The sequence below is a fragment of the Arachis ipaensis genome, chromosome B7 (assembly GCF_059453495.1).
Source record: "Arachis ipaensis isolate K30076 ecotype BB chromosome B7, ASM5945349v1, whole genome shotgun sequence".
Taxonomy (NCBI): Eukaryota; Viridiplantae; Streptophyta; class Magnoliopsida; order Fabales; family Fabaceae; genus Arachis; species Arachis ipaensis.
The window spans coordinates 130,209,515-130,234,798 of NC_142442.1; the positions used below are offsets into that span (position 1 = coordinate 130,209,515).

General features: G+C 39.1%; 3 protein-coding genes and 1 pseudogene across 4 annotated transcripts; 2 read left to right on the forward strand and 2 right to left on the reverse strand.

The window, feature by feature from the left end:
• Positions 1-395: 395 nt before the first annotated feature.
• Positions 396-3,031, forward strand: LOC107605896 (uncharacterized; annotated as a pseudogene). Its single transcript, XR_015892322.1, has 2 exons — positions 396-528; positions 950-3,031. The product of XR_015892322.1 is annotated as an uncharacterized LOC107605896 (transcript).
• Positions 3,032-5,077: 2,046 nt separating this feature from the next.
• Positions 5,078-6,124, reverse strand: LOC148554126 (uncharacterized). The gene is made up of 2 exons (XM_088495000.1): positions 5,487-6,124; positions 5,078-5,381 (listed from the first exon to the last, which is right to left on the reverse strand). Exons 1-2 carry the CDS (start codon positions 6,122-6,124, stop codon positions 5,078-5,080), a joined length of 942 nt encoding a protein of 313 aa, XP_088351126.1.
• Positions 6,125-8,361: 2,237 nt separating this feature from the next.
• Positions 8,362-10,869, forward strand: LOC107605899 (E3 ubiquitin-protein ligase SINAT5). The gene is made up of 3 exons (XM_016307837.3): positions 8,362-9,033; positions 9,669-10,055; positions 10,254-10,869. Exons 1-3 carry the CDS (start codon positions 8,812-8,814, stop codon positions 10,614-10,616), a joined length of 972 nt encoding a protein of 323 aa, XP_016163323.1. The 5' UTR covers positions 8,362-8,811; the 3' UTR covers positions 10,617-10,869.
• Positions 10,870-11,260: 391 nt separating this feature from the next.
• On the reverse strand, positions 11,261-13,621 carry EMB1796 (Pentatricopeptide repeat (PPR) superfamily protein). The gene has a single exon (XM_016307838.3). It carries the CDS (start codon positions 13,351-13,353, stop codon positions 11,446-11,448), a length of 1,908 nt encoding a protein of 635 aa, XP_016163324.1. The 5' UTR covers positions 13,354-13,621; the 3' UTR covers positions 11,261-11,445.
• Between the last annotated feature and the right edge of the window lie 11,663 nt (positions 13,622-25,284).

Below are 25,284 nucleotides of genomic sequence, written 5' to 3' on the forward strand. Positions count from 1 at the left end.
TTTATTTTATTATAGCAATTAGAATGCGTTGTTTTGTCCGTTCATTACTATTTTTCCTTGTGGGAGTGTGGGACCATTCATTATTTTTTTGCCTTTAAATATTTCAGTTCAATGCTCCAAATAAGACATTTTGATTATCCATCTTTTAATGATTGATTCACTGTTAAATTGAATTTCGGAATATGAAACAAATTTCAATTACAAATGAGTGTCCAAAAAGAAGCTAATAATTATATGATTGTTATTATAATTGCTTTCTTTCAAATTTTATATTCTTTTTATATGATAGGTAAATCAACTTACTAGATAGAATATTGGTGCATTTGGTCTAATCTCTTGGAACTTTATCCGGCAACAAACAAGTTGTAGCTATTTCTGTCGCGTTCGCCCACCTCGTCCACTGTTCTTTGCGTTGTGTCTCCCCACCGCGTCAGCTCAAAAGAAGTCGCCGTCTGCCGTCAACAGTATCGCCGCTGCAGCCCCAGTTGCCCCTCCTCCTCCTCCTCCTCAACTTTCACTTCACTTCAGGTTTAATACTCTCTCCCTCTCTGTAATCTGTTGCACTTAAGGGTTTGTCCTACATCTTTGTGCTTGTTTGCTCTGAATCTTGATGATTTTGAGGTGATTATATCTGGGATAAGCAACATCCAAGATTAATACCATTTGGTGTAGGTGTTATCCATGGATCCTGCATCATATTGGTTCTTAATGTGGAAAATAATGAAAAGTAGCTGGCCACTGAGTTTAACCTTTTCATTTATCTTTTTGTGGTTAGATAAATATTTTATAATCATTGATGGTTGATAACAAAAAGCTAACTGTAAATAGTACTGTCTACAAAAATATGTCTATAATACAGTTCTATATATTGTGTTGGTACTTGGTACATCTGCCTTTATTTTAAATTATATTTCTTTCGTTCTTTAATTATAATGTGATGAGATTGTAGGTTGTTATTATTATGGTGAGAGAGCAAACGGCCGTTTCCTTCTACAACAAGCTGCGGGAGTCGGCATCCAAGTCATCCTCCACGCCACTCCTCATCTTCCCTTCAACCTCCGATGTCGACTCACTTTGCGCCCTCAAGATCATCTTCCACATCCTCGAGTCCGACGGCTTCCAATACGCCTGCTATCTGGTCTCTTCCTTCAACGAGATCCATAATTACGCCGGCGCCACGCATACCTCTGCCGCTGAAACTGGCGACTATGTCTCAATGCTCTTAATCAACTGAGGCTGCCACAGGGACCTACAGAAGACTCTCAATTTGCCACCCTCTTCCCGTGTCTTTGTTGATAGCCACCGTCCCATCCATCTCAACAATATCAGCCAAGAAAATGAATCGGTAGTTGTTTTGTTTACTAATGAGGATGAGAAGATAGCGGATCTTGTTTACAGTTTTGATATTACCCTTGCTGAGTTGGCCAATGCGAGCTACATGTGCAGGGAAGGCAATGAATTGGAAGAATCCGAAGAGGATTCGGATGAATCGGATGAGGAAGATAGCGAAAATAGCGACAATGATGAAGATGAACAGGGGTCTAGGAGAAAGAGGAGAAGGGTTTCGGATTCTGATCCGGTTCAGCTTTTTAAGAACCAGGTTAAGAAGTATTATAAGTTGGGGACTTTTCACGGGAAGCCTTCCGGGTGTTTGATGTATGAACTGGCTAATTCACTACGTAAGAACACCAATGAAGTGTTGTGGTTGTCTTGTGTGTCTCTTACTGACCAGTTTGTTCATGAGAGGTTGAGTGATGAGAGGTACCGTGACGGTGTGGCGGAGCTAGAGGACCGAATTAGATGTGCTGGGAACTTGGATGTGGTTACATCAGTTACTCTCAAGGATGGGACTAAGATACGGGCGCCACATTCGTGCAAGATTGCTTGTGAGGATGAGCTTAGGCTTATGTTGTTGAAGGAGTGGAGCTTGTTTGATTCAATGTTGTGCTCATTTACATTGCAACCAAGTTGAAGACTTGGAGCGATAATGGGGTCAAGAAGCTGAACCTTCTGCTAGCTAGGATGGGGTTTGCGCTCATGGATTGCCAGCAGAAGTTCCAGTACATGAGTATGGAGGTAAAGAAGAAGATTAAACATGAATTGAGCGGTTTTTGCCAGAGTATGGACTCACTGATTTCTATTATAGGAGTTTCTTGATACATGGGTATAGCTCAAGGGTGTCTGCCGCGGATGTGGTGTATTGAGTGACTGCCCTGCTTGAATCGTTTTTGAAATCAGATGTTTCTTGTGCATCCAAGCAATTCGGGGTGGCTTACGATGCATTGTCTTTTAAGCAATCTTGATAAGCTCAAGGCCAGGATGCAACACGCAATTAGGATTCAGAGAGCTATTCTAAGGCAAGGTAGCACTGCGATTACGAAGAATGGGTGCATAAGAAGTGGGAGGAAGTTTCGGTGGGTGAAGCTTGAGGATTCGGCTGACACCAAGTTGCTTGGTTATCCGCAGGCTTTGACTAAGTTCTGTTATTTCCTTATGGATGCTTTGAGAGAGAAGGGGGCAAGGATGAAACCTTTGCTTTGTGCTTGCTTGTCTCAAGAACCCAATAGGATTTTGATTGTAGGCGTTTATGGGAGGCCTTGCCTGATCGGAACTCAGTGGAATGCATTTGGGATTGCATTTAGAAACGCTGCTGAGGAGATTGGAGCAGAGTTCTTCCATGAGTTGTTTGAGTCATCATGGATTCTTCTTGATTCTTCCACTGTAAATTCATTCATGATCAGGTTGACTGAGAAGCTATGATGCTGCAACTCTGCTACGAATCTACTTCAAGGAAGTATGTTGACTTACTGAGAATATGGATAAGTGATCTGTGGTAGTTGATGTTGCAACAAACATGACTCTCTTTCTTTTTCTGTTATCTCATGTTATTTATAGCGTATGTCCCCAATGTGTTAATTTGGTACTGTCACGTTTAATTTGATTAAAATACCCTTAATGTTTCAATTTTCTCCCCAATAACTATTCTATATGTTTATTTATACAACATTATATATACAGGGCCTTGATATAACTTTTTCTCCCCTTTAACTATTCTATATATTTATTCACTGTGTTGTCATGTGGCATAGGTTAAGGTTATGAATCGATCTCCTATTTGTTGTTGGTATTATTATTTTGCTGCTTCATATATAATATAATCCTAGGTTATGAATTGACCTATTCTGACCCTAAATAAAGAGAGATATAGATACAATTAGAGTTAATTTGTTCTAATGCAACTTGCAACCAAAGGAAAATAATTGTTATAGGGGAAATTCATATGAAATATTATGTTGATGAATTTAGCTCGTAAACTTGGCATTTTGTTTTTTCTAGTAATCAGCACATTGTGGCTTAGCTAGTCTCTATTGATATACCTTATTGGAACAAAGGGATATGTTACTTTAATCTGTTGGATTCACCAATGATTTGGTGTTTTGGTTTGTACGTGTGATTCAGGTTACATGGTAATGCTGAATCCATGGCTGTGTTTAGCATTTTGGTTTTCGCTTTTAAAGATGCAAAGATTTCTTAGAGTATGGTGATTTTATTCATGGACATCGTACAAGGTGAGCGACTGCTTTTTAACTTGAATAAATAGGTCTTTGGTTTGATAATTGTTTGTTAATAATGCATTTCTTTTGGTTTTGCACTTATATGAACTAAAAACTATAAAGATCTTTTAACAATAAAAAATGTGGCCTAAGCTGCCTAATCTCTGTACATAAATAAAACAGGAGTTCTATTGACATATGTATCTGTTGCTAAAGCAGAACAGAATCCACTTAAAGGCAAGTGTTATAATATAACTGTTGTATTATGTAATTCAACTAACATGTTTGGATTGGGAAGTTCAGAAGACGAGAAATATCAGAGCACTAGAGTTTGCACCGCGAAGCGAGCTTTCAGAGAATGAAGAAGAACAGAACTGGGTCACAGCGAGGAATGGTGGACGGCGGAACAGTAGACGGCAGAACAAAGCGGCGGCGCGGCGACGATCCAAAGAGGCACACGAGGCGGCAGCAAGGGCAGAAGAAGCGGAGGAACGACCAGTGAAGCGACGCATTTGTGGTGGTGGTGGCAGCTACGAAATTGCGGTGCCAGCTGCCTTCTCCAGCGCCGTCTGCGGTGGAGACAATAAATGCGGACAACAGAAACAACAGGATGAAAAAAAAAAAAAAAAAAAAAAAAAAAAAAAGAGAAATGAATATTATTTGATTTGGAATTTTTTATTTCATATTGATTTTTTTTTAATGATCTGATTTAGATTGGGTTTAAAATTTTGAATTTTTTGCAGAGTCATACTAAGTACTATTTGTTTACTTGGCGGAGATTATTAAGAATGCACAAAAGTAGACCACCAAAATAATGATCATTGCTTCCAATAAAAACTTAAGTGAAAAAACCTTGCTTCTAACAAAAGCAAAATAAAACGGGGAGAGAGAGTATCAAATTCAAGTAATTAGGTATAGATTAAAATTCATACACTATTAATACAAAATGTAATGCTGATCTTACATTTTAATTTAAGGGTAATTTACCCATTTAAATAAAGTGGACTCCAATATTATTAGAATACACATTATGCAAATTAGATACCGAAATGCCTTTTTTTGCTAAACTATATAAACCGCGATAAGGGTATTGCGGTTTACAATTTAAACGTAATCTGTTACAGGGGTGTCGCGGTTTATGCGTGTTTGTGATACGTGCATAAACCGCTATTAGTGTGAAGTTAGGTCATTTTTCATGGAAAATGAGTTTTTGGATGAAAGTTTAACTTCTGTATAGCGCAACATAGGTTGGTGATTTGATTTAATTGAAATTAGCCTGTGTACTCATAGAATTATCAAGAAAATTTGAACCCAGAGAGAATCATTAGTACATAAAGAATCGATAAACAAATACAAGTTCACTTAATAGTAAACACGACTAAAACAAAAAGAAGAACACAAACAAGGAGAGAAAAATGCATGAGGTCCTGACGACATAAAGACAACTATGCCTCGGCACTGGGGGCGGATTCTCGCTGAGGGCAAGTCCTGCGAGTGTGTCCTGTCTATCTGCATAGCCCACATCACTTCGGCCGACCAGTATCGGCCTCATCCATGGTGTTACGGATTCTTGTTAACATTGGTCGCCCTTCTCTGGCACGTCTCATGTTAGGATCAGGGATGATAGTAGGACCGGCGTATGTTGGCCAGAGACCCTCTAGAATAGGTGGCAAAAATCCCATCCGATATACGTTGAACACCTTACTCATGGTATAAACCTCATGGATGTACGTAGCCCAGTCTAACCGGGACTGAGCACAGCATGCAATCGCATGGCAGCAAGGGTAATGGAGAGCTTGAAAGTACCCGCAGTCACAAGTGCGATCTCTGAGGGAAACCCGATACGTCCCGAGCAAGAAGTTCCCAGTAGGAGTCGTCTCAGCCACGGTATACTTAGACTAATGTCTGTCGAACAGAGTAACCGTGAAGCACCTCGCATCTTTTAGGTTGCGCTCTATCGCCTTGACCAGGGCCTGGCAAAACCGTTGGCCTGATTCCAACTGCGCCTCTGCTATCTGCCCTCGGACGATAAAAAGCTCTGCTAATCTCCCATATGTGGATTTCACAAGTGCAGTTACCGGAAGATTCTGTGTCCCCTTCAGTACAGAGTTAACACATTCGGATATGTTCGTCGTCATGTGGCCGAACCGTCTGCCTCCATCCTGGTGTTGGGTCCACTTATCGTACTCCAGCCGGTTGGCCCAATCACACATGACCGGATTCTCAATCCTCATAATATCAAACCAGTACTCAAACTCAGCCTCCAGAAAACTCTGCCGACAATGAAACAACACCCCCATCTCTTCATCTGACCTTATGACAAATGTTTCATACTGCACACCACTCGACACGACCGCCATCAGAATCTTGTAGAACACCTTCTTCATCAACTTGGCCCCAGCTAACCCTGCCTTCTGCAATATGTTCCTCTTCAGATCAGACAAAGTATCAGTCGATCGGATAAAAATGCTCAGCGGTTCTTTATCCGTGAACTTAACACCATGCCTGTTACTTTTTTTAATTTTACCAGAACAGTGGACTAGAACCATCAAGCTTTTCTCTCTATCCATTTGTGAAAATGTGAAAATGACTCTCTTCAAATAACTCGCTCCTTATCTTCCTTGGTATTTATAGGCAAATTTTACAAAGCATTATAGCGGTTTATGTTATGGTTCAATGCCAACATAGTCCGTGACACCCTGTAGCGGATTACGTTCAAATTGTAAACCGCGATACCCCTGTCGCGGTTTTCATAGTTTAGGGAAAAAATGCATTTCAGTATCCAATTTGCATAATGTGTATTCTGGTAATATTGGAGCCTACTTTATTTAAATGGGTAAATTGCCCTTAATTTAATAAACTTTCAAGTAATTGCCATATTATGGTAAATAATCACCTGATATGATTTGATAATTTTTAAAATTTTGGGTAAAGTATTTTTTTGTTTTTGAAATTTGGCAAAAATTTTAAAAATATTCCTAAGTTTTATTTTGTTTTAATTTTATCTAAAAAATTTTCGATTTGCATCAAATATATCCCCAATGGCTACATTTTCAAAAAATTTAAGACCAATCTAACAACAATAGTATAATACATGAAAATATGCTTGATTTGCTTGTGTTGAGAGTTGTTCTTATGAAATTGTTGAATTGGTTTTAAATTTTTTGAAAAATTAGCCGTCAGGAGTATATTTGATGCAAATCGAAAACTTTTGAGACAATAAAATTTAGAGATATTTTTAAAACTTTTATCAAACTTCAGAAACAAAAAGTTTACTTTATCCTAGAATATTTTACTGCATTAAACTTTATCTCATTTTGTTTCCTCATAACATAGATTGTATTGTTTTGAGCAAATAATTAAAATTAGGGATAAGTATTGTTTTGGTCCCTAACGTTGAGGGTCAAGATAGAAATCGTCCCCATCGTAATTTTTGCATTAAAATCATCCTTAACGTTTTTTTCGTATTAAAATCGTCCTTTTAATTTTTTCGGACAAAAATACCCTTCACCACTACCAAATATCCTCCACCACTACAGGCACCTTTACCTCCAGCACCAGCACTGCACAACACCAACACCACAAAAAATAACAACATCAATGAAATCAACAAAAATTCAACAAATCAAGGAATCAGAAATTCAACAAATCAACACAAATTCAACAAATTCAATAACTAAATCAACACAAGCAGACGTAGAAAGCAGAAAAAATCAACACAAGCAGAAGCAGATGCAGACGCAGAAGAAGAAGCAGATGCAGAAGCCGAAGCGGGACCACCGGTAGCTCGTGGGCGACGGAGCGACGACGGCTAGGTAGATCGGCAGTGGCAGGAGCATGCATGAACAGCGGCGACGCACTCCACAGCTAGGTAGATCGGCAGCTCGGGCTCCCCTTCCCGGCGACGCACTCCACGGCGGCGGCAGAAGCATGCATGAACGGCGGCGACATCTTTCTCTGTTCGCAGTTCTAGCGGCGGCTCGTGGGCAGACCGGCGACGATGCAGGTGTCGGATCTTTCTCAGATCTCCTCTCTCGCTGTTCGTGCTCGGTGGCGAAGGACCCAAAGGTGGCGGCGATGGCAAGAAGCGATGGTGGAGACCCGCAGTGAAAGCGAAGACCTGCGGTGAAGGCGATGGCCTCCTCCCCTCCCTCCTTCACGTTTCCTTCCCCCCTCTCCCCCAACAAAAACGCGTTTCCTTCCTTCCCCCCTCCCCCAAAACGTGTTCTTTTTTTTTTTTAAATTTTATATTTTTTATTAAAATAAGGGTAGTTTAGGAATAAAATTAAAAATTTTATTAAAAATGACGATTTTAATACGAAAAAAATTTTAAGGATGATTTTAATGCAAAAATTACAATGGAACGATTTCAATTTTGACCCTCAACGTTAGGGACCAAAACAATACTTATCCCTTAAAATTAAAATTAGTGCCATGAGTTATGAGTATAGTTGATAACTATTTAAATTTTATTACCTTGATTATTTATGGATTTAATATCAAAAAAATATGTATGGGCCGTGGATATAGTCTTAGAATTAAAGAATTTTTCCTAATTTAGAAAAAAATAAAGATAAAAGCTTCCGCCTCAAAAGAATTAATATTGAAATATTTATATTAAGGTGGAAACTTAATGCAGTCGACTTTATTTAAAATTAGTATTTGAAAGTTGTTAAATGACTTAACTGATTTGATTAAATTTTCATCTAATGACTTTCGGTATCAACTACGGCGTGAAATTTTACCTTATATTAATTATTTTTTAGGATAAACAAATTAGAAATTACACATCAGACTAAACTTAGTTACCGTTGGATTAATACCCGCATTATCTAATTTCTGAAATTTAACGGTTCTCGTTTCCCTGTCTCTCTCTCATACACGACCCAAAACTTGAACCTCCATAGAGAGAGAAAGAGATAGACCCGGAAGAAAAGAACCTGTTCTTCCTCCGAAAGGAGTTGTTTTGGTTTGTGACACATTTATCTCTCTCCATTCCCATCATCTTTCTTCTCTGTTCTCCTTCTCTTTCTTTCTTTTTTTCCCTGGTAAAATTTTCCAGGAAAGCAAAAGAAAAAACAAAAAGAGAGAGAGAATTGAGGGGATAGAAGATTGAAACCAAAAAATGGGGAATACCCAGGTAATTAATTTGGCTTAAAAATCCGATTTTGATTACCGGGTATTTCTCCTTTTTTCCTTTTTCTTTCTCTTTTATTTTGGTTCCTTCTTCAGAGGTGGAGGGTTTTGGTGGGTTGTGATGGACTTGGAAAGCATCGAGTGTGTGTCATCCTCGGATGGCATGGACGAGGATGAGATCCACCCTCACCATCATTCTGAGTTTCCTTCCACAAAACCTCGCAATGGAGGAGCCAATAACAACAATTCTGTGGGTCCCAATGCCATAACTCCTGCAACCAGCGTCCATGAGTTACTGGAATGCCCCGTATGTACAAATTCAATGTACCCCCCAATTCATCAGGTTTGTCCTTTTGCCAATTTAGGTTTTTTTATGTTCTCTTAAATCTTATTTGCATTGTATCATATGAGTTCTGTTTGTAAGTTTTGTTTCTGGGGTTAGATTGATCCCATTTGCATAAACAGATTCGATGGGGGATTGGTGAGGGAGAGCAAGATACCTCAGATTTGATTTTGGAGTTTGGATTTTCCTTACATGATGGAAGGGGTTATAATTGTAAAACCTTTGCTTGTGTCTGTTTTGATTGGAGATTTGGAATTGGTGTGACTCTTGAATGATGATTGTGTAATTATGGCAATACTTGCAATTTGTAGTAGGGAATTTATTATATTGTGAAATTTTTGTTTTTATTTTGTTTTATGCATTTGAAGAATTGAGTCATGAATTTGGTTTTAGCAAGTTACCAAAATTTTGTTCAATTTGCAGGACACCTGTAATATGTTCAGAACACATGCCATGTAAATATCATGTCTACATGTATTGTCTTACTATGCCAAAATTTGTTCTTGTCTTTAAAACGTTGGCTATACCTCATTTGATGTGTGCAAAAGTTGATATTGTTTTTATTCAAGCTGCAAAACTTGTATGTATTTGCCAAAATGGGGTATAAAAGTTGTAACAAGTTGATTGATTTGCAGTGCCACAATGGGCACACGCTGTGTTCCACATGTAAAACAAGGGTACACAACCGGTGCCCCACTTGTAGACAAGAGCTTGGAGATATCAGGTGCCTAGCCTTGGAGAAGGTGGCTGAATCACTTGAGTTACCATGCAAGTACTATTCCCTTGGATGTCCAGAAATATTTCCATACTACAGCAAGCTTAAGCATGAGACTGTATGCAATTTTAGGCCATACAGTTGTCCTTATGCTGGATCAGAGTGTTCTGTTGTTGGGGATATTCCCTTCCTCGTCGCTCATTTGAGGGACGATCATAAAGTGGACATGCACACAGGATGCACATTCAACCATAGATATGTGAAATCAAATCCCAGGGAAGTAGAGAACGCAACCTGGATGCTCACAGTAAGTATATCAGATAATATACGTTGCTGTTAACACAATTTCCTTTTGTTTTTCCCTTTTTAATGTTGAATTGCGATGTATAGGTACAAATTAATGTTGATTCATTTTCTGGTTTGCAAATGTAGTGTAATCTAGCATATATTCCCCTCATTCCTCACTGTCTCTGATTTTTCTGTTTGTCAATATTTTTTGTGATAGGTGTTTCATTGTTTTGGTCAGTACTTCTGCCTCCACTTTGAAGCTTTCCAGCTTGGGATGGCTCCTGTGTACATGGCATTCCTTCGTTTTATGGGTGATGAGAATGAGGCTCGGAACTATAGCTATAGCCTAGAGGTTGGGGCCAATGGCAGGAAACTCATCTGGGAGGGTACGCCTAGAAGTGTTCGGGATAGCCACCGGAAAGTTAGGGATAGTCATGATGGCCTCATTATTCAACGAAACATGGCCCTATTTTTCTCTGGTGGGGATAGGAAGGAGCTGAAGCTCAGAGTCACTGGAAGAATATGGAAGGAACAACAGAATCCAGATGGTGGAGTGTGCATACCAAATCTTTGTAGCTGACATGTTACTTGAAGAGTATTCTGTCCCTTTTGTGTTTCGGATACTCTTCTGAAAACTCTGTATTTATACCAACTTTTATCATGTTGTAATAGGTTACTTAAGGCACTAAAGTTGCTTTCAAGCTTTTTTTTTTATTTTTTTATAACTTTTACTAAGCTTTGTAATGAACAAGAGCTTTTTTTAACTTTAAAAATTGCTTGATTCTTGATCAGAATTTTACAATGGAGATTGGATGTCATCATAATTGGCCTCACATCTGATGTTAACTTTGCTACCACTTGCCGCCAACTATATCGTGTTACTTTAACTGCCACCAATAATAATACTATATATAAAATTATAAATAAAAGTTCACTTGCGTACGAAATTATTTGCTTTTAGCAGTAGTAGCTTTGGAGGTACTATAGTATTCACTTTTACTACACAATTGCGAGGTAACTAAAGTTTGCTTCATCTTTCTTCTAACCATGTTGTCTAGTCTTTATTTGTCAATAACAAAATCAATGTTGCTTCACTTACAATTTAAGAAAGTTCAGTATAATTTCCAGAGAAACATTATCTCATTTCTAGGCATAAAATAAGTCACAATCCAAAAGCCATAATCTTGTAGCTGCAGCACTATAGAGGGGAAAAGGAAAAGGAAGTTTCAATGTGAAATTGATCAACTCAATAACTGCATAATCCTTTTTCCCCAACAATTTAATTACATATAAAATTAATCGAAAATTTGGTAACATAAGTTTATGATTCAAAACTATTTTTGATAAAGAAGAAACACATGCATTACATTTCCTGATCTAAGCATATCAAGGTTAATGAAGTTGCAACTTCAAGCGGTTACCTCATTTTTAGTCTCTCCATCAACTGAACCCTCAGTTTCAGTTATTCTCTCTGCCAACTCTGGCTCAGAAGCATTTGCATCATTGCTCTCTTTAGCCTCTGAATCAGCATCCTTATTCCCAAACAACTTGGAAGGAAGCAATGAAGCAACTGCAGCTCTAGCACTTCTTTTTGCAGCCTCAGCTGCCTCAATCTCCTTAGCCTTTGCTTCAGCTTTCTGCCGCTCCTTCTCCTCCATCAGTTTCGTCAACTCCTCTTCTCTGCCTTCCTTCCTCAACAACCCCTTAACAAACTCCTGAAACTCCTCGTCGAAATCAACCCCATTGTCGTCCAACAACGTATCAACAATCTGAAGCACCTCATCCAACCTTCCCTCATCACTTAGCACCTTCATCATGAACTGATAGCTAGCAACATCCATCTTGAGCTTCTTCACCATTAAGTCAAAGAAAGACTTTGCCTCGTCGATCTTTCCGATTTTCACCAATCCATCAACCAACCTATTGTAAACGGCCAAGTTAGGCCTGAGCCCTGAATCCACCATCTTCCTAAAGTACCCAGCAGCATCATCAGGCCTACTCTCTTTGAAGCAGGTATCCATCAACAAGCCATAAGTGAACTCATCAGGGTTCACTCCCTTCCCCTCCATTTCCCCATAAACCTCCTCAGCTTCCACAAGCATCCCATTGTTACACAACTGCTCAATCAAATTGTTATACGACAGTGTATCGGGGCTGCACCTATACTCCCCCATCTTCCCAAAAACTTCAATGGCCTCCTTAAACCTTCCTTGAGCACAATACCCATCCACCATGACATTAAAGCTCCCCAAATTCACAGACAGCCTCCATGGTGGATTGTGTTCGCTCCTCATCCTATCAAACAGCTTCAATGCCTCGTCGAACTTCCCATTCTTGTTCAAGGCATCCAGCACAGAATTAAAAGCGATAGCACTCATCTTTTTCTTAGAACCTTCCCCAACAGCCTCCACAAAACTCTCCATGGCCTCCTTCTCCATCCCCTTCAAGAAATACCCTTTCATCAAGCACCCAAACACGACACCGTCCTCAACAACCCCGCCCAATTTCTCCTTTAAATCCTCATACAACCTAATCACGCCATCCGAATCCGAATTCCTAGCATGACCAAGCATCAAATAGTGATAAACGAGAGGGTCAGTTGCAAGACCCTTAGAATCCATTTCTTCCTTGATCTCCAAGGCACGCTCAAGCTTCCCATTATCCACCAAACCCTTGATCAGAATCCGGTACGTCGTTGGGGAAGGGTTCATCGGTGCATCATTGAGGAACTGCTTGTAATGCTCCAATGCAGTATCAGGCTTCCGGCAATCAAGGTAGGTCTGGAAGACAAGGTTGTGCGTGATGATGTTTGGAACGACGCCGGCCTGGGTGATAAAGCGGTGGAGAGAGAGGAGGTCGGAGTAGCGTGACTGGCGGAGGAGGGCGGTGAGTACAGCGTTGATGGTGAAAATCGTTGGGCGGCAGTTGGAATAAATGGAGTGGCGCGTGTAGAGCGCCGCCTCGTCGAGATCGTTCTCGCGAATTAGGGTTAAGATTTTGTTATGAAGGTTGAGACGGTTGCCGTTTAGTGCTGACACGTGTTCGGGTAGTTTGGGATTGTTAGGGTTCAGGTAGTACGGAGGGGATTGCGATTTCTGAGTTTGTTGTTGTTGTTGCTGTTGGGAACGGTTAAGGGCGGAGAGAGGGGGCTCGATGCGGAGCTGGCGCTTGCGTCGGCGGCGCTCGGCAGCGGCTTCTTCTGGGGAGGAGAATGAGAGAAGGCGGAGGGATACCGTGGAGGATGGAGGACGGCGGTGCTTGTGCTGTATCACGGCGGCTCTAAGGTGGGTAAAAAACGTAGCCTTTGAGAGAGCCATTGTTGCAATGCTGATCGGAAGGTTTCAGAACATAGATAGGGTTCAGAGAGGGGTTTAGAGGATGGAGTGTGAGGATTTCCAAGATTTCGGATAACCGTTTTTGTTGGGCTGTGAAGGCCCAATCTTACAATAATCACTTTTGATTCTAACATTCTACAAAAAAGAAAAGGCAATTCCATTCTTGTAACCCCCAAAAAAAGGATGTTAACCCATACAATTAAAAGACAAAAAGAAAGGAGATTATACTTTCATATCAGAACCGCATACCCAACTTGAGTTAATCTAATAGTTTACTTATCAGTCTATTTACCAGTGGATGCAACAATCTTTAACTACATCACCTACATGCACATTACTTCTGGTTTTTATACATTTCATTTAAATTTTGATTATAATTGAACTCTTGTTTACTAATGTAAATTACAAAAGAATACATTAAGAAATAAATAGTTGTCAAATATAGTGATAATGATATATCTATTTTGAAACTCCACCATTTTATTTAACAAAAATTTAAAATACCAAATATATTATATTAAAAATTTAATTTTGATATATTAATATTATAAAAAGTATTATTAGATTTTTTAACTATATTTATGTATTTAGTTAATTTTTTAAATAACGAGTGTGAAAATTTAGATAATTTTTTTCAAAAATTGATTATTTTTACAGATTTAACCATATACTATTGAATGTTTATACATAAAATTTATATGTATCGTATAAATACCCTGCAATGATATACCTCCAAGAAAGAGGCAAACGCATTTTGTATCATAATTGAATAAAATATATATTCCCAAACAGTTAAAGAAAATTGGAATAATTCCGCTAGATAATCAATAAGGGTCTAGCCAATAATAAACTAACAAGCATTTTTGAAATGTATTTTATTCGTACCTGAAGTGAGTTTACGAATTGAAGAGAAGAAGATTGGAGATTCTAACTTTGGCGTGCGCAGAATTTAAGTCGGGTGGACAACCTGTAAAATATTCCGATACTAAAGTCAGTAGTGTTTTAAATGATATGGAACATGTGTCTTACCTGCTCAGTGCATTTCCTTTTTATCTTTGTCTCTTTTAGTTGTGCCATTTCTCAGTATTTAGTGCCTTTAAGTTACGTCTTTAATGGTGAGATTTGACGGTTTCAGGCTTAATGGCGCTGCCGATGTGTCGTGTTTAGTGTTATATCGTAACGTCGGATTCTCATTTAATCATCGTTCCGTTAAGTTACTATTTATCCAGAACAGTGCCCCCAACTCAGATTCTTGGATCCCAATTCTTGTCACGGGTATTAGAGTTTATGATGTTGGGGTTTGGTCTTTTGATGGGACCCTAAAGGGTTCTTTAAGGAAACTGAACAATTTTTTTTAGTTTTACTGGAGCGGCTATAGTCCCCTCGTTTTGCAAACCGTCAGCCGTCTCTCACATTTTCTCTCCTGTGATAAATGTAACATTAACTTAAGTTTAAATGCAACATTTAACTTGAGTTTAAATAGGTTTTATTTTACATTTCCACTTTCCAAATCATTTCATTTTCAAAACCATACGAACAGTCTATTCTCTTTCTCTCTGCGAATCTCCCGTGTTGGGTTTGCTTTGCTCCCTGTCGCCGTTGTGTCCTTTGCTATGCTAAGGAGGGTTAGTGACATTTATTAGCAATTTCTGCAGCAATCGTCATTTGAGGTTAGTGAAGCTTCTGTTTCTCCCCATTTTGTGTTTTTACTAGAGAAATTTCTTTGAATCCTTGTTCATTCTGCATGCTATCCCTTTCGTTTGGCATTTCTCTTGCTTTTTCTTTACGCCTGTTATCTCTAAATATGCTTTTTGTAGTAAGGGCACTACTATTTTTAGTTCCCAAATAGTTGATGATTATTGTTTATCCTACTCTTCGTAGTTTCCCTGCATTTTGCAAGTTCATTCTATGTTTTGAACGAGTTATAGCTATAGGACTTATATTCTTAGGATTTTTTATTTCTGGCAATGTAATGGTTGTAACATAGTGGTGATACCCCTGTAGGTTTTCACAAGATGGCCAGAAAAAAGGTTATTGTGAACCGAGGGCATGGAGGTGCTGCTAATCTGCCGAGACCCTGTCCTGCCTCCACTCCGGGAACGAAAATTAAACTAGAGGTGGATACATACATTTGGGTTTTCGAAAAAGTCAATGATACTCCTTCTACGATTACTCGTGAAGAACTTGATAATTTGGGGGAGGCTCGGGTTATCTTTGATTCTGACCTAAGCAATCTTTACGTCTTCTCTGTTCCGAGGTCTGGAGATCAACTATTCCATATAAACGAACATGCCGGTACCGTTCCAGATTGGTTGTGGATATACGAGACCTTGTTTTTTCGGATTGGGGTTCGCCTACCTTTTTCTGATTTCTAGATAAGCTTACTAACGCATATTGGATGTGCTCCTTCCCAACTTCACCCAAATTCTTGGGCCATTTTCCGAGACTTCGAGATTTTGTGCTTGTTTCTAGATATTGAGCCTACTCTTAGAGTCTTCTTTCATTTCTTCACTCTCACCATCCCCTTTAGGTTGCAGGGCCGTGGTTTCATCTCTTTTCGAGGCATTCCTAATACGAAAATATTTATTTTATTTGAGGAATCCTATCATGGATTCAAAAACAAGTTCGTTAAGATTGAAGGGGTAGAAGGCACGACTCCCTTCTTTTTTACTTTGGAGGGTGCCAAAAGATTTAACTTATATTGGAATTATAATATTTCTTCTCCGAAAATATGAATTTCTGGCGTCAATGTTAACGAACTTTTAAGTATCAAATTGTTAATAATGTTGTGGAATGAGCTAGGGACATTCTCATAAACGAATAAGCTGCTCGAAGCGCTATTAGTAAGTTTTATATTCACAGTCTCTTTAGTTTATACTTCACGACTTCATATTACTAACAATTTCCTATTTCAGTTGATATGGCTGGGGGACTTGCCGCTATCACCGAAATGAAGAAGAGATTTTTAAGTCAACCCCCAATCAATGTTAGTGGGGATCAAGTTTTCTCTTTCTCCACCATCAGCCACCAACCAAAACCTCGTAGAGTTGAGAAAAGTGGGGAGGTAAGGGGTCCCGAGGTCAAGGTTCATGACCTGGAGGGGGATTCCCTGGTTCGTTCTCCTTCAAGAAAAAGATTAAAAGGCACTGGTAAGGAGGATGTCAATGTTCCGTCTCCTTCATCACTCAAGCACGTTTTAGACAAAGGATTCCGAGCTTCTGACTTTGTGGACCAACATTTCACGAATGAAAAAATGAAGTTAGTGCATGCCAAGATGTCCTTGGAGGGCACCCTTTCCCGAGTCCAAAGAATGCTTCTTCATTCAGCGGCATATGTCCGTGATGCCAAAATAGAAATTGGCAACCTCTGTTTTTACTTCTTATCCAAGGATAAGGTAATTACTGATGCCAACTCTCAAATTCAGAAATTGAATTCTACAGTTACGTCTCTCTTGGAGAAGCAAACTTCCCTTGAGGCTGAGGTAAAAACTCTAAAGGAGGCCAAAACTACTTTTGACTTGAGAGGAGAAAACTTGAAGAAGCAAGTTTTCGAGCTGATTGAAAGGATTAATGGGCTTGAGCTCTCAGTCAGAAAGGCGGAGCAAGCTGTCGTGGATGGAGCTTTTGATGCAGAGCGAAATATCCTTGACCAGATCAAATTGAGGGCTCCCGACTAGGACGTCTTTGAAGTCGATGCCTTCAAAAGGTCGTGGATGGGAAGGTTATTTCTATTTTATAATTTTGAACTTATTTTGATAAGTGTTGTGAACTTAGTAGTTCGAACTTTCGTACTTTTGATAGCACTTTTTCCCATTTGTTGTCGGGACCACTTTTATGTGTTACTGTTATGCTCGGGACTAACTTATGACTCTTAACGTTTTACCGTTTTGATTAAATATTAGGTTCTATTTAACCGTTTTTGAGTTTTTAATTACGACCCAAATTCAATTTTTATACTAGTGAAGAAGCTCAACACAACTTATTCATAACATAAAATTTCATATTGGAAATCCATATTTTATCAAAACATAACACAAAGTTGCGAATAAAACTAGTTGCGAATAAAACTTGTTTGCTAAATACAAAGAAGACCTCATTAAAAACCTAGATGCCTAGGAAAAGATTCCCCGTATTCTATTCATAGCCAAAAGATTTCTAAGAGTAATACCTCTTCAAATGAGTCACATTCCAAGTTCTCAGGTCCTCGGAACCATCCAGTGCTTCAAGCTTGTATACTCCCTTTTCCAATACTTCTTTTATCCTGAAGGGTCCTCTCCAGTTCGGAGCTAGCTTTCCTTGAGCTCCTGAGGTTCTAGCATTAGCTTGTTTTAACCCTAGGTCCCCAGCTTGAAAACTTCTTGATCGAACCTTGGTGTTGTATCTTTTGGCCACCCATTGCTTTAAAGCTTGCTCAGCTAAGTTAGCCATATTTCTGACTTCATCAATTAGGTCCAAACTTTCATAAGTTACCGAGGTTTTCAAAAGCATTCTTGGACTTGGCTCCATGAGCTCTACCAGGATTATTGCCTCTTCACCATAGGTGAGTCTGAAAGGTGTTTCGTTGGTGGTGAATTGTACTGTAGTTCAATATGACCATAGTACTGACCATACCTCGTCAGCCCAAGAACCTGGACACTCATCCAATCTTTTGTTTATCTTATTCAAAATCATTTTATTAGCAGCTTCAGCTTGTCCGTTTGCCTGCGGGTGCTCCACCGACGCAAATATTTGACGAATTTCTAAGTCTAAAAATAGTTTCTGAAACTTCGAGTCCATGAATTAAGTCCCATTATCCATGACAATAGATTTGGAGATTCCAAATCTTGCAATAATTTCTCTTCAAACGAACTTCCGACGTTGAGCAGAACTGATACTAGACAGAAGCATGGATTCAATCTACTTGATAAAATAATCTATAACAACTATAAGATATTTTACCTAGCATGGTCCCTATGGGAAAGGTCCCAATAAATCCAAGCCCCATTTAGCAAATGGTCTTGTCGGGTGACAGATACAAGCTTGTGAGGAGGTACTTGGTGGAGGTTGCCATGCAGCTGGCATTTGTCACATTTTTTCACATACTTCATGGCATCCTTAATGAGAGTGGGCCAGTAGTACCTGGCTCGGTTGATCTTTTAAGCTAACGACTTTCCTCCCAAATGATGTCCACAGCAACCCTCACGTACATCCCACAACACATACATTGTTTGTTGGTCATCTAAGCATTTTAACAATGGTTGGGACATGCCCCTTTTGTACAATTATCTATTTATCATTATATATTTGGCCGCTTTAAGTCGTAACTTCTTTGCTTCCTTAGGATCACTGGGTAAGGTCCCGTGTTCTAGGTATGTACAAGTTGGGTTCATCCAAGTATTAAGATTGGAGGAATAGAAAATCAGGACGTCGGATTTTTTTACAGTAGGTTTTGTGAGCACCTCCTGTATCAAACTACAGTTTCTTGTTCCAGGCTTAGTACTTGCGAGTTTGGACAACACATCAGCTCATGTATTTTGTTCCCTAGGCACATGCTTGATTAAAAAAATAATCAAAGGATTGCACCTCTTCTTGTACTTTTTTCAAGTACTGTTGCAATAGCGGATCGCGCGCCTGGTATTCCCCGTTAACTTGGGATATCACCAATTGTGAATCGCTGAACACGACCACTTTTGTAGCTTTGACATCCCGAGCCAACGCCAATCCTGCAAGCAAGGCCTCATACTCAACTTGATTATTTGAGATAAGGAGATTACATTTAATGAAGGCCTCGATCACCAAGTCCTCACCCTTGGTTAGGATGAGGCCAGCCCCTCCATAGCTGATGTTGAAAGCTCCATCCACATGAAGCTCCTATATCGGTATGTCGGAGGCTAGGTGTGTCTTTTCAACTAGAAAATCTACCATCGCTTGGGCCTTAATGGGGGAGCATGGTTTATAATGTACATTGAACTGAGATAGCTCAATAGACCAACTCATCATCTAACCTGCCAGGTCGAGCTTTTATAAAAATTTTTGGATTGGTTAGTCGATTCGCACTATTACCAAATAACTTTGGAAGTTTTGGCGCAACTGACGAGCCGATGTGAGTAGAACAAATGCAAGTTTTTCCATCTTTGAATATCGTAACTCGGGTCCTTGAAAAACCTTGCTAACAAAATACACGAGACGTTGACGCTTATCCTGATCCTCTATAACCAAGGCTAAAGCCAGAGTTTCTTCAGTCACGGATAGGTATAAGAACAAGGATTGCCCATGTTTCGACTTTGTTAAGACGGGAGGGGATGAGAGCAAGTTTTTAAACTATTGAAAAGCTACCTCACATTCCTCAGTCCAGGCAAATTCCACATCCATTCTCATCAATTTTAAAAAGTGGTTTGGCTTTTATTGTAGAAGCCCTTAAAAATCTCGACAATGTGGCCAATCGACCTGCGAGCCTTTGAACCTCTTTAAGATTCCGAGGACTCGACATGTCCAGAATTGCCCGGCATTTCTCTGGATTAGCTTCTATGCCTCTTTGGGTGACTATAAACCCTAAAAATTTATTTCTCCAAACTTCAAATGCACATTTTGCCAGGTTCAATCTCATATTGTGAAATCAGAGGCAATTAAAAACTTCCTGCAAGTTAGCGATTAGGTCGGAGTTGTCTTTTGTCTTTATCAACATATCGTTGATGTAGACTTCCATATTCTTTCTGATCTACTGTTTGAAAACTTTTTCCATTAACCTTTGATACATTGCCCCTATATTTTTCAAACCAAAAGGTATTACAGTGTAGCAGTAAATTCCCTCGGAGGTGATAAAAGTTGTTTTATCTTCGTCAGCTTTATGCATCAGAATCTGCTTATAACCACTATAAGCATCTAGGAAGCTTAGTATCTGATATCCCAAAGAAGAGTCAATCATGTTGTCAATGTTAGGTAGAGAAAAACAGTCTTTTGGGTAGGCCGTATTTAAATCCGTATAGTCTACGCACATTTGCCATTTTCCGTTAGACTTTTTTTCTATAACCACATTAGATAACCATATTGAGTAAGTTAATTCCTGAATAAACCCAACATCCAATGACCCCTGAACTTAGCTTTTAATTTCGGCTGCTTAGTCGACCGACATCTTTTGACGTTGTTGTGAAATCGACTTGAACTCTGGGTTAATAGCTAGCTGATAGGACATGAATGTTGGATCAATCCCAGGCATGTTAGCAAGTTCTCAAGCAAATAAATTCACATTACCTCTCAAGAAATTCTGAAATTATAACTTCAAGGGATAAGGTAGTTCCTTGATGATCATAGTGTACTTTGCCGGCACATTACTGATTTGGAATTTCTCCACCTGTCCATTGGGCTCTGGTTTTGGTTTTCCCTGTAGTCGGGAGTCTAGGTCAACAAGGAACATCCCTATGGATTTTTTAGCTTTATCATGGAGTATGAGGCTAGCCTTGTTGCATTTAACTGCAGGTACCTGATCTCCTCGGATGGTTGCAACCCTATCTTTTGCCATCAAGAACTTCATGACAAAAAATTTTGTTGATATAAATGTGCATAGATCATTGAACGTCTTCCTTCCTAAGATCACATTACAACATGTAAAATCTTGAAGGATGACGAACTCAGCCTGTACCGCCCTTATAGTGACACCTTCTCCCATGGTGAAGAGAAGGTCAACGGCCCCATTAGGTTTGATATAATGATCTCCAAGCTCAACAACCTCTGGGAGATGGGGCTTCAAATGTTGATCCTTTAAACCTAGAGCATCGAATGCATTCCTGAAGAAAAGGTTTGAGTTTGCACCTGTGCCAATGAGGATTCTCTTCACAATGCCATTACCCAACCTATCAGTAATCACCAGGGGTTCATCATCTTCGGATGTGGCAACTTGAAAATCCTCTGTCTAGAATTGTATTGCTAGAATGCTAGTTACTTTGAGAACCTCAAAGGTTGCAGCTTTGCCATCCCTTTTAACGGCATTGTTGGATCTTGGCAATCCGTTCCTTCCAACAACCACATTAATTACGACTTGGGCTGTGTCTTCCATGTTATCTAAATGTTTGGATTTTCTTGGGTTCCTGGTTTCCCGATCTTCATCCTTGTTGTGCCGCTAGGCGGCCTTACGTGCTAGACGAATTCAGGGAGCTTACCATCTTGAATCGCTTATTCCAAAGCATCCTTTAAAGCAATACAATCCTTGATCTTGTGACCATAGGATTTGTGGTAATCATAGTATTGAGACTTGTTTAACGAGGCTCTAGATCGAATCTGTCTTGCTTTTGGTAGTATGCCTTGATGACAGACTCATTGATATACTTCGGTAATTGAGGTCACTATAGGGGTGTAGGAAGAAAACTTTCCAACTCATGGGGTTGGTTACTTTGGGGATGAGGTTTGTGCCGAATTCCCGGCTTTATTTGGTGACGGCACTAAAATTTTCCTTTTTGTTGAAATGAACCTTAAAACGTCTTTATTTCGTATGTACTCTAGAGCGATCTGATGAATTTCCTCCACTGACTTCACATTCTTGGAAGTTAGATGTCTACGGAAGTCTCCTTCCAACAATTCAGCAATCAAGCACAAGCACACGACCTCTAGGGTTCACGTGTTTACCTCTAGGAGTGCTTTATTGAAGCGGTTCAGATAATCTCAAATACTTTCTCCTAGTCTTTGTTCCACCCCAATAGAGAGATAGGGGGCTTAGCCTGGGTTCTCCTAGTGGTAAAATGGGCTTAAAATTTCACTTTAATATCAACAAAGGAGGAGATTGATCCGGAAGGTGACGTATTAAACCTCGCCATAGCTAGTCCCAACAAAGTCACTAGGAAGGCTTTACATTGGATTGTGTCTCCAACTCCTTCTAAGTTCATCCTCGCCTCAAAGGAATCAATGTGCTCTTGAGGATCCGTCTTTCCGTCATACTTCAAATCAGTAGGCTTGTCGAAATATTTTGGCAAACGTACCTGAAGGACGTGGGAAGAAAATGAGATTTGTCCCATTATCACATGCTCTCGGATTTTCCTGTGCCTTTTAGGGCTTGGACTCCTCTGCGGAGTTTACCTCCTTTTAGACTGGGCAGATTGTAACTCTTTCCTTGCTCGCCTATCTGCATCTTGAGAATCACCACACCGTCGAGGTGACCTCCTCTCCTCTCTTTGACGTTGGGGTGAACATGAATCCCGTCAATTGAGGCCTCGCCTTTGTTCAGGGTTCCTAGGATTGCGCTCTTCACGTTCCTTGGCTACGTGACTTCGGGAGCGCAATTGCCTAGACAACGAGCGTTCAGCCAATCATCGTTCAAGTTCCAAATGGTGGCATTCCAACTCTTGTATCCGATGTCGCATTTCTTGTATGGTGTGATGGTAGTCATCCCTAGGGGTGGCAAACGGGCCTAAACCCACCGGACCGGCCCACGTAACCCACCAAAAAAGACGGATTGGGCTGAAAAATTGGGACCGCCAAATAGCAAAACCCCGTCTAACCTGCACCGCTTAAACTGCGGGCTTTGGCGGGGCGGGGCGGACTTCCTCGCCGGGCTTAGTGGTTTTTTAGTGAGAGGGTATTTTTACAATTTTTTGGCCAAAATCTAACTTCCCCCAACCTAACTTACAAGAATATGAAGATAAAATTTGAGTGGTTTGGATTATGTTTATGTTAATTTGGAGACAATATTTATAATTATGTTTTAAATTATGTTTATTTTGCTTTGGAGAGAATATTTATACTTATGTTTTGGATGAAAACTTGGTTTATAATTATGTTTATTAGATATTTATAATTACAAAGATTTTAATGTTTATGAATATAAAAAATATAATTTTTTATGCCTTTAGAAATTATAAATTTATTAATATGATTGTGAAATTATATATATTATTTAGTAGTTAATAGTAAAAAAAAGAAGTTTTGGCGGGCTTAGCCTGCCAACCCGCAGTTAGGTGGGGCGGGGTGGGATTTTAGGACCGCCTCACTAGGCGGGGCGGGGCGAGGCGGGCCAACCCGCCAAATGGGTGGGTTTCTGGTGGGGTGGGGCGGGGCGAAGTAGGCTTCCCCGCTTGCCACCCCTAGTCATCCCCTAGGCCAGTGAAATGACGAGCTTCCGTGTGGCGGGGTTCCGGATTAGGGACTCCTTGATTTTCATTCCCGGGGAAAGTTTCTTCACGACTTGGGGTAACATCAGTTTCGTGTCCATCCTCCCAATGTTGATCCTTCAGTGGAGTCTCTAAATTGATTGTAGAATGAATTTGATGTTCGGCCATGATCCTTGGCAAAGTAGGATCCCCACAGACGACACCAAATGTTTGTACCTGAAGTGAGTTTACGAACTGAAAGGTTGAAGATCGAAGATCCTAACTTCGACGTGCACAGAACCAAGCCGGGTGGACAACTAGCAAGACACTCTAATGGTAAAGTCACTAGTCTTTTAGGTGATATGAAACATGTCTTATCTGTTGAGTGTCTTTTTCTTTTATCTTTGTCTATTTGAGTTGTGCTATTTTCCAACATTTAGTGCCTTTAAGTTACGTCTTTAATGGCGAAATTTGACATCAGACTTAATCGCATTGCCGTTGTGTCGTGTTTAGTATTATATTGTAGCATCGGATTCTCATTTAATCGTCATTCCGTTATGTTACTATTTGTCTAGAACACACTCCATACTAATTAATTGTCATTAATTAAAAATTATTTAAATTTTATTTTTAAAAAAATATAAAATTAATAGTTATTAATTATAATTGTTGAAAGTTGATTAATTAAGAGTTGTTTACCTATCCTTTTTCAAACTCAAAATAAAACTTATCAAGAGGTCGCGAGATCAAGAGATAATTACGACCGTGTGCCGTATATTCATGAAAACGCTATCATCAAATTTTTTTTATTAAATATATGTACCTAAAACATGATATTTGTCTCCTCATGAAATGGTCTGATCTGCGTGCGTGCAACTTGAAGACATATGCTTATTTTTCAATGCACCATCTCATTGAAAGAGATGGAATCGACAAATGCTTCTTTCAACTTCACCAAGTTGTGAGAAGCTGACTTATCAAATCGCCGGAACTTATCAACTTACCAAGCTATACTCCAAAACAAATGCCAAAAATAAAATAAATAAATACTCTGCATATATTATAACGTATTAACGTAATAACGTATGTTATTATCATAGCATATTATTATTATACGTTATTATCATAATTAAATATCGTAAAGTCAATTTTCAAACATTGAAATTAAAAACGTTGCAAAAATAATTCAACTATGTTGTCAAATTATAATTATATACTATTGTTGTGCCACCTAACTCCTACCTTCTGTCCAGCGCTAGCTAATTAATTAACGTGTACTCAATTGTATTATTATCGTAACCACACATTGCCAACATGGACCATTTATCCTCTAAAGTGGCATCAGCAAATAGAGCCTAATATATATACTCTTTTTTTAATTATTTTTTTAACTACATATTGTTCCGTAGCTTTCGTTCATTATTTGAATTCCACAGCTTAATAGGGTATATATATATATATATATATATATATATATATATGTTAGTAATATTATTATATAATTGACTCTCTATTAACAGATAACGTAATTGTAGTGTTTATTTATTTATATAAGGAGACAGGGTAATGAAAATTGACTGCAAACCAACTATATGTGTCTATTTCCATAAAATGGCATATATCAAACACGTCCCATGCTAGAAACAATCTTGTTATATAATCAATTTATTGATGGCCATTGAATTTGGTTTTGAGCATATTTTTTTAAATTGATGTGAAATATACATTAGCGGCTATATGTCTTCAAGCACAATGCGAGTCAAAACTCAAAATACAAGTGGACATGATATTACATTGAATTTCTTTTTTATAGATTTATTTTACGTATGGCTAGGAGGTTTTTTGTGAATAATTTTGAA

What these genes read in the sequence shown, in the direction of transcription:
- EMB1796 (XM_016307838.3), bottom strand. Translation starts at nt 13,353, where the DNA reads ATGGCTCTCTCAAAGGCTACGTTTTTTACCCACCTTAGAGCCGCCGTG.
- LOC148554126 (XM_088495000.1), bottom strand. Translation starts at nt 6,124, where the DNA reads ATGGATAGAGAGAAAAGCTTGATGGTTCTAGTCCACTGTTCTGGTAAA. An exon ending in CGCAACCTAAAAGATGCGAG is followed by an intron (nt 5,382 to 5,486) that starts GTGCTTCACGGT and finishes GGTTTCCCTCAG; the next exon opens with AGATCGCACTTGTGACTGCG.
- LOC107605899 (XM_016307837.3), top strand. Translation starts at nt 8,812, where the DNA reads ATGGACTTGGAAAGCATCGAGTGTGTGTCATCCTCGGATGGCATGGAC. An exon ending in TGTACCCCCCAATTCATCAG is followed by an intron (nt 9,034 to 9,668) that starts GTTTGTCCTTTT and finishes ATTGATTTGCAG; the next exon opens with TGCCACAATGGGCACACGCT. An exon ending in ACGCAACCTGGATGCTCACA is followed by an intron (nt 10,056 to 10,253) that starts GTAAGTATATCA and finishes TTTTTGTGATAG; the next exon opens with GTGTTTCATTGTTTTGGTCA.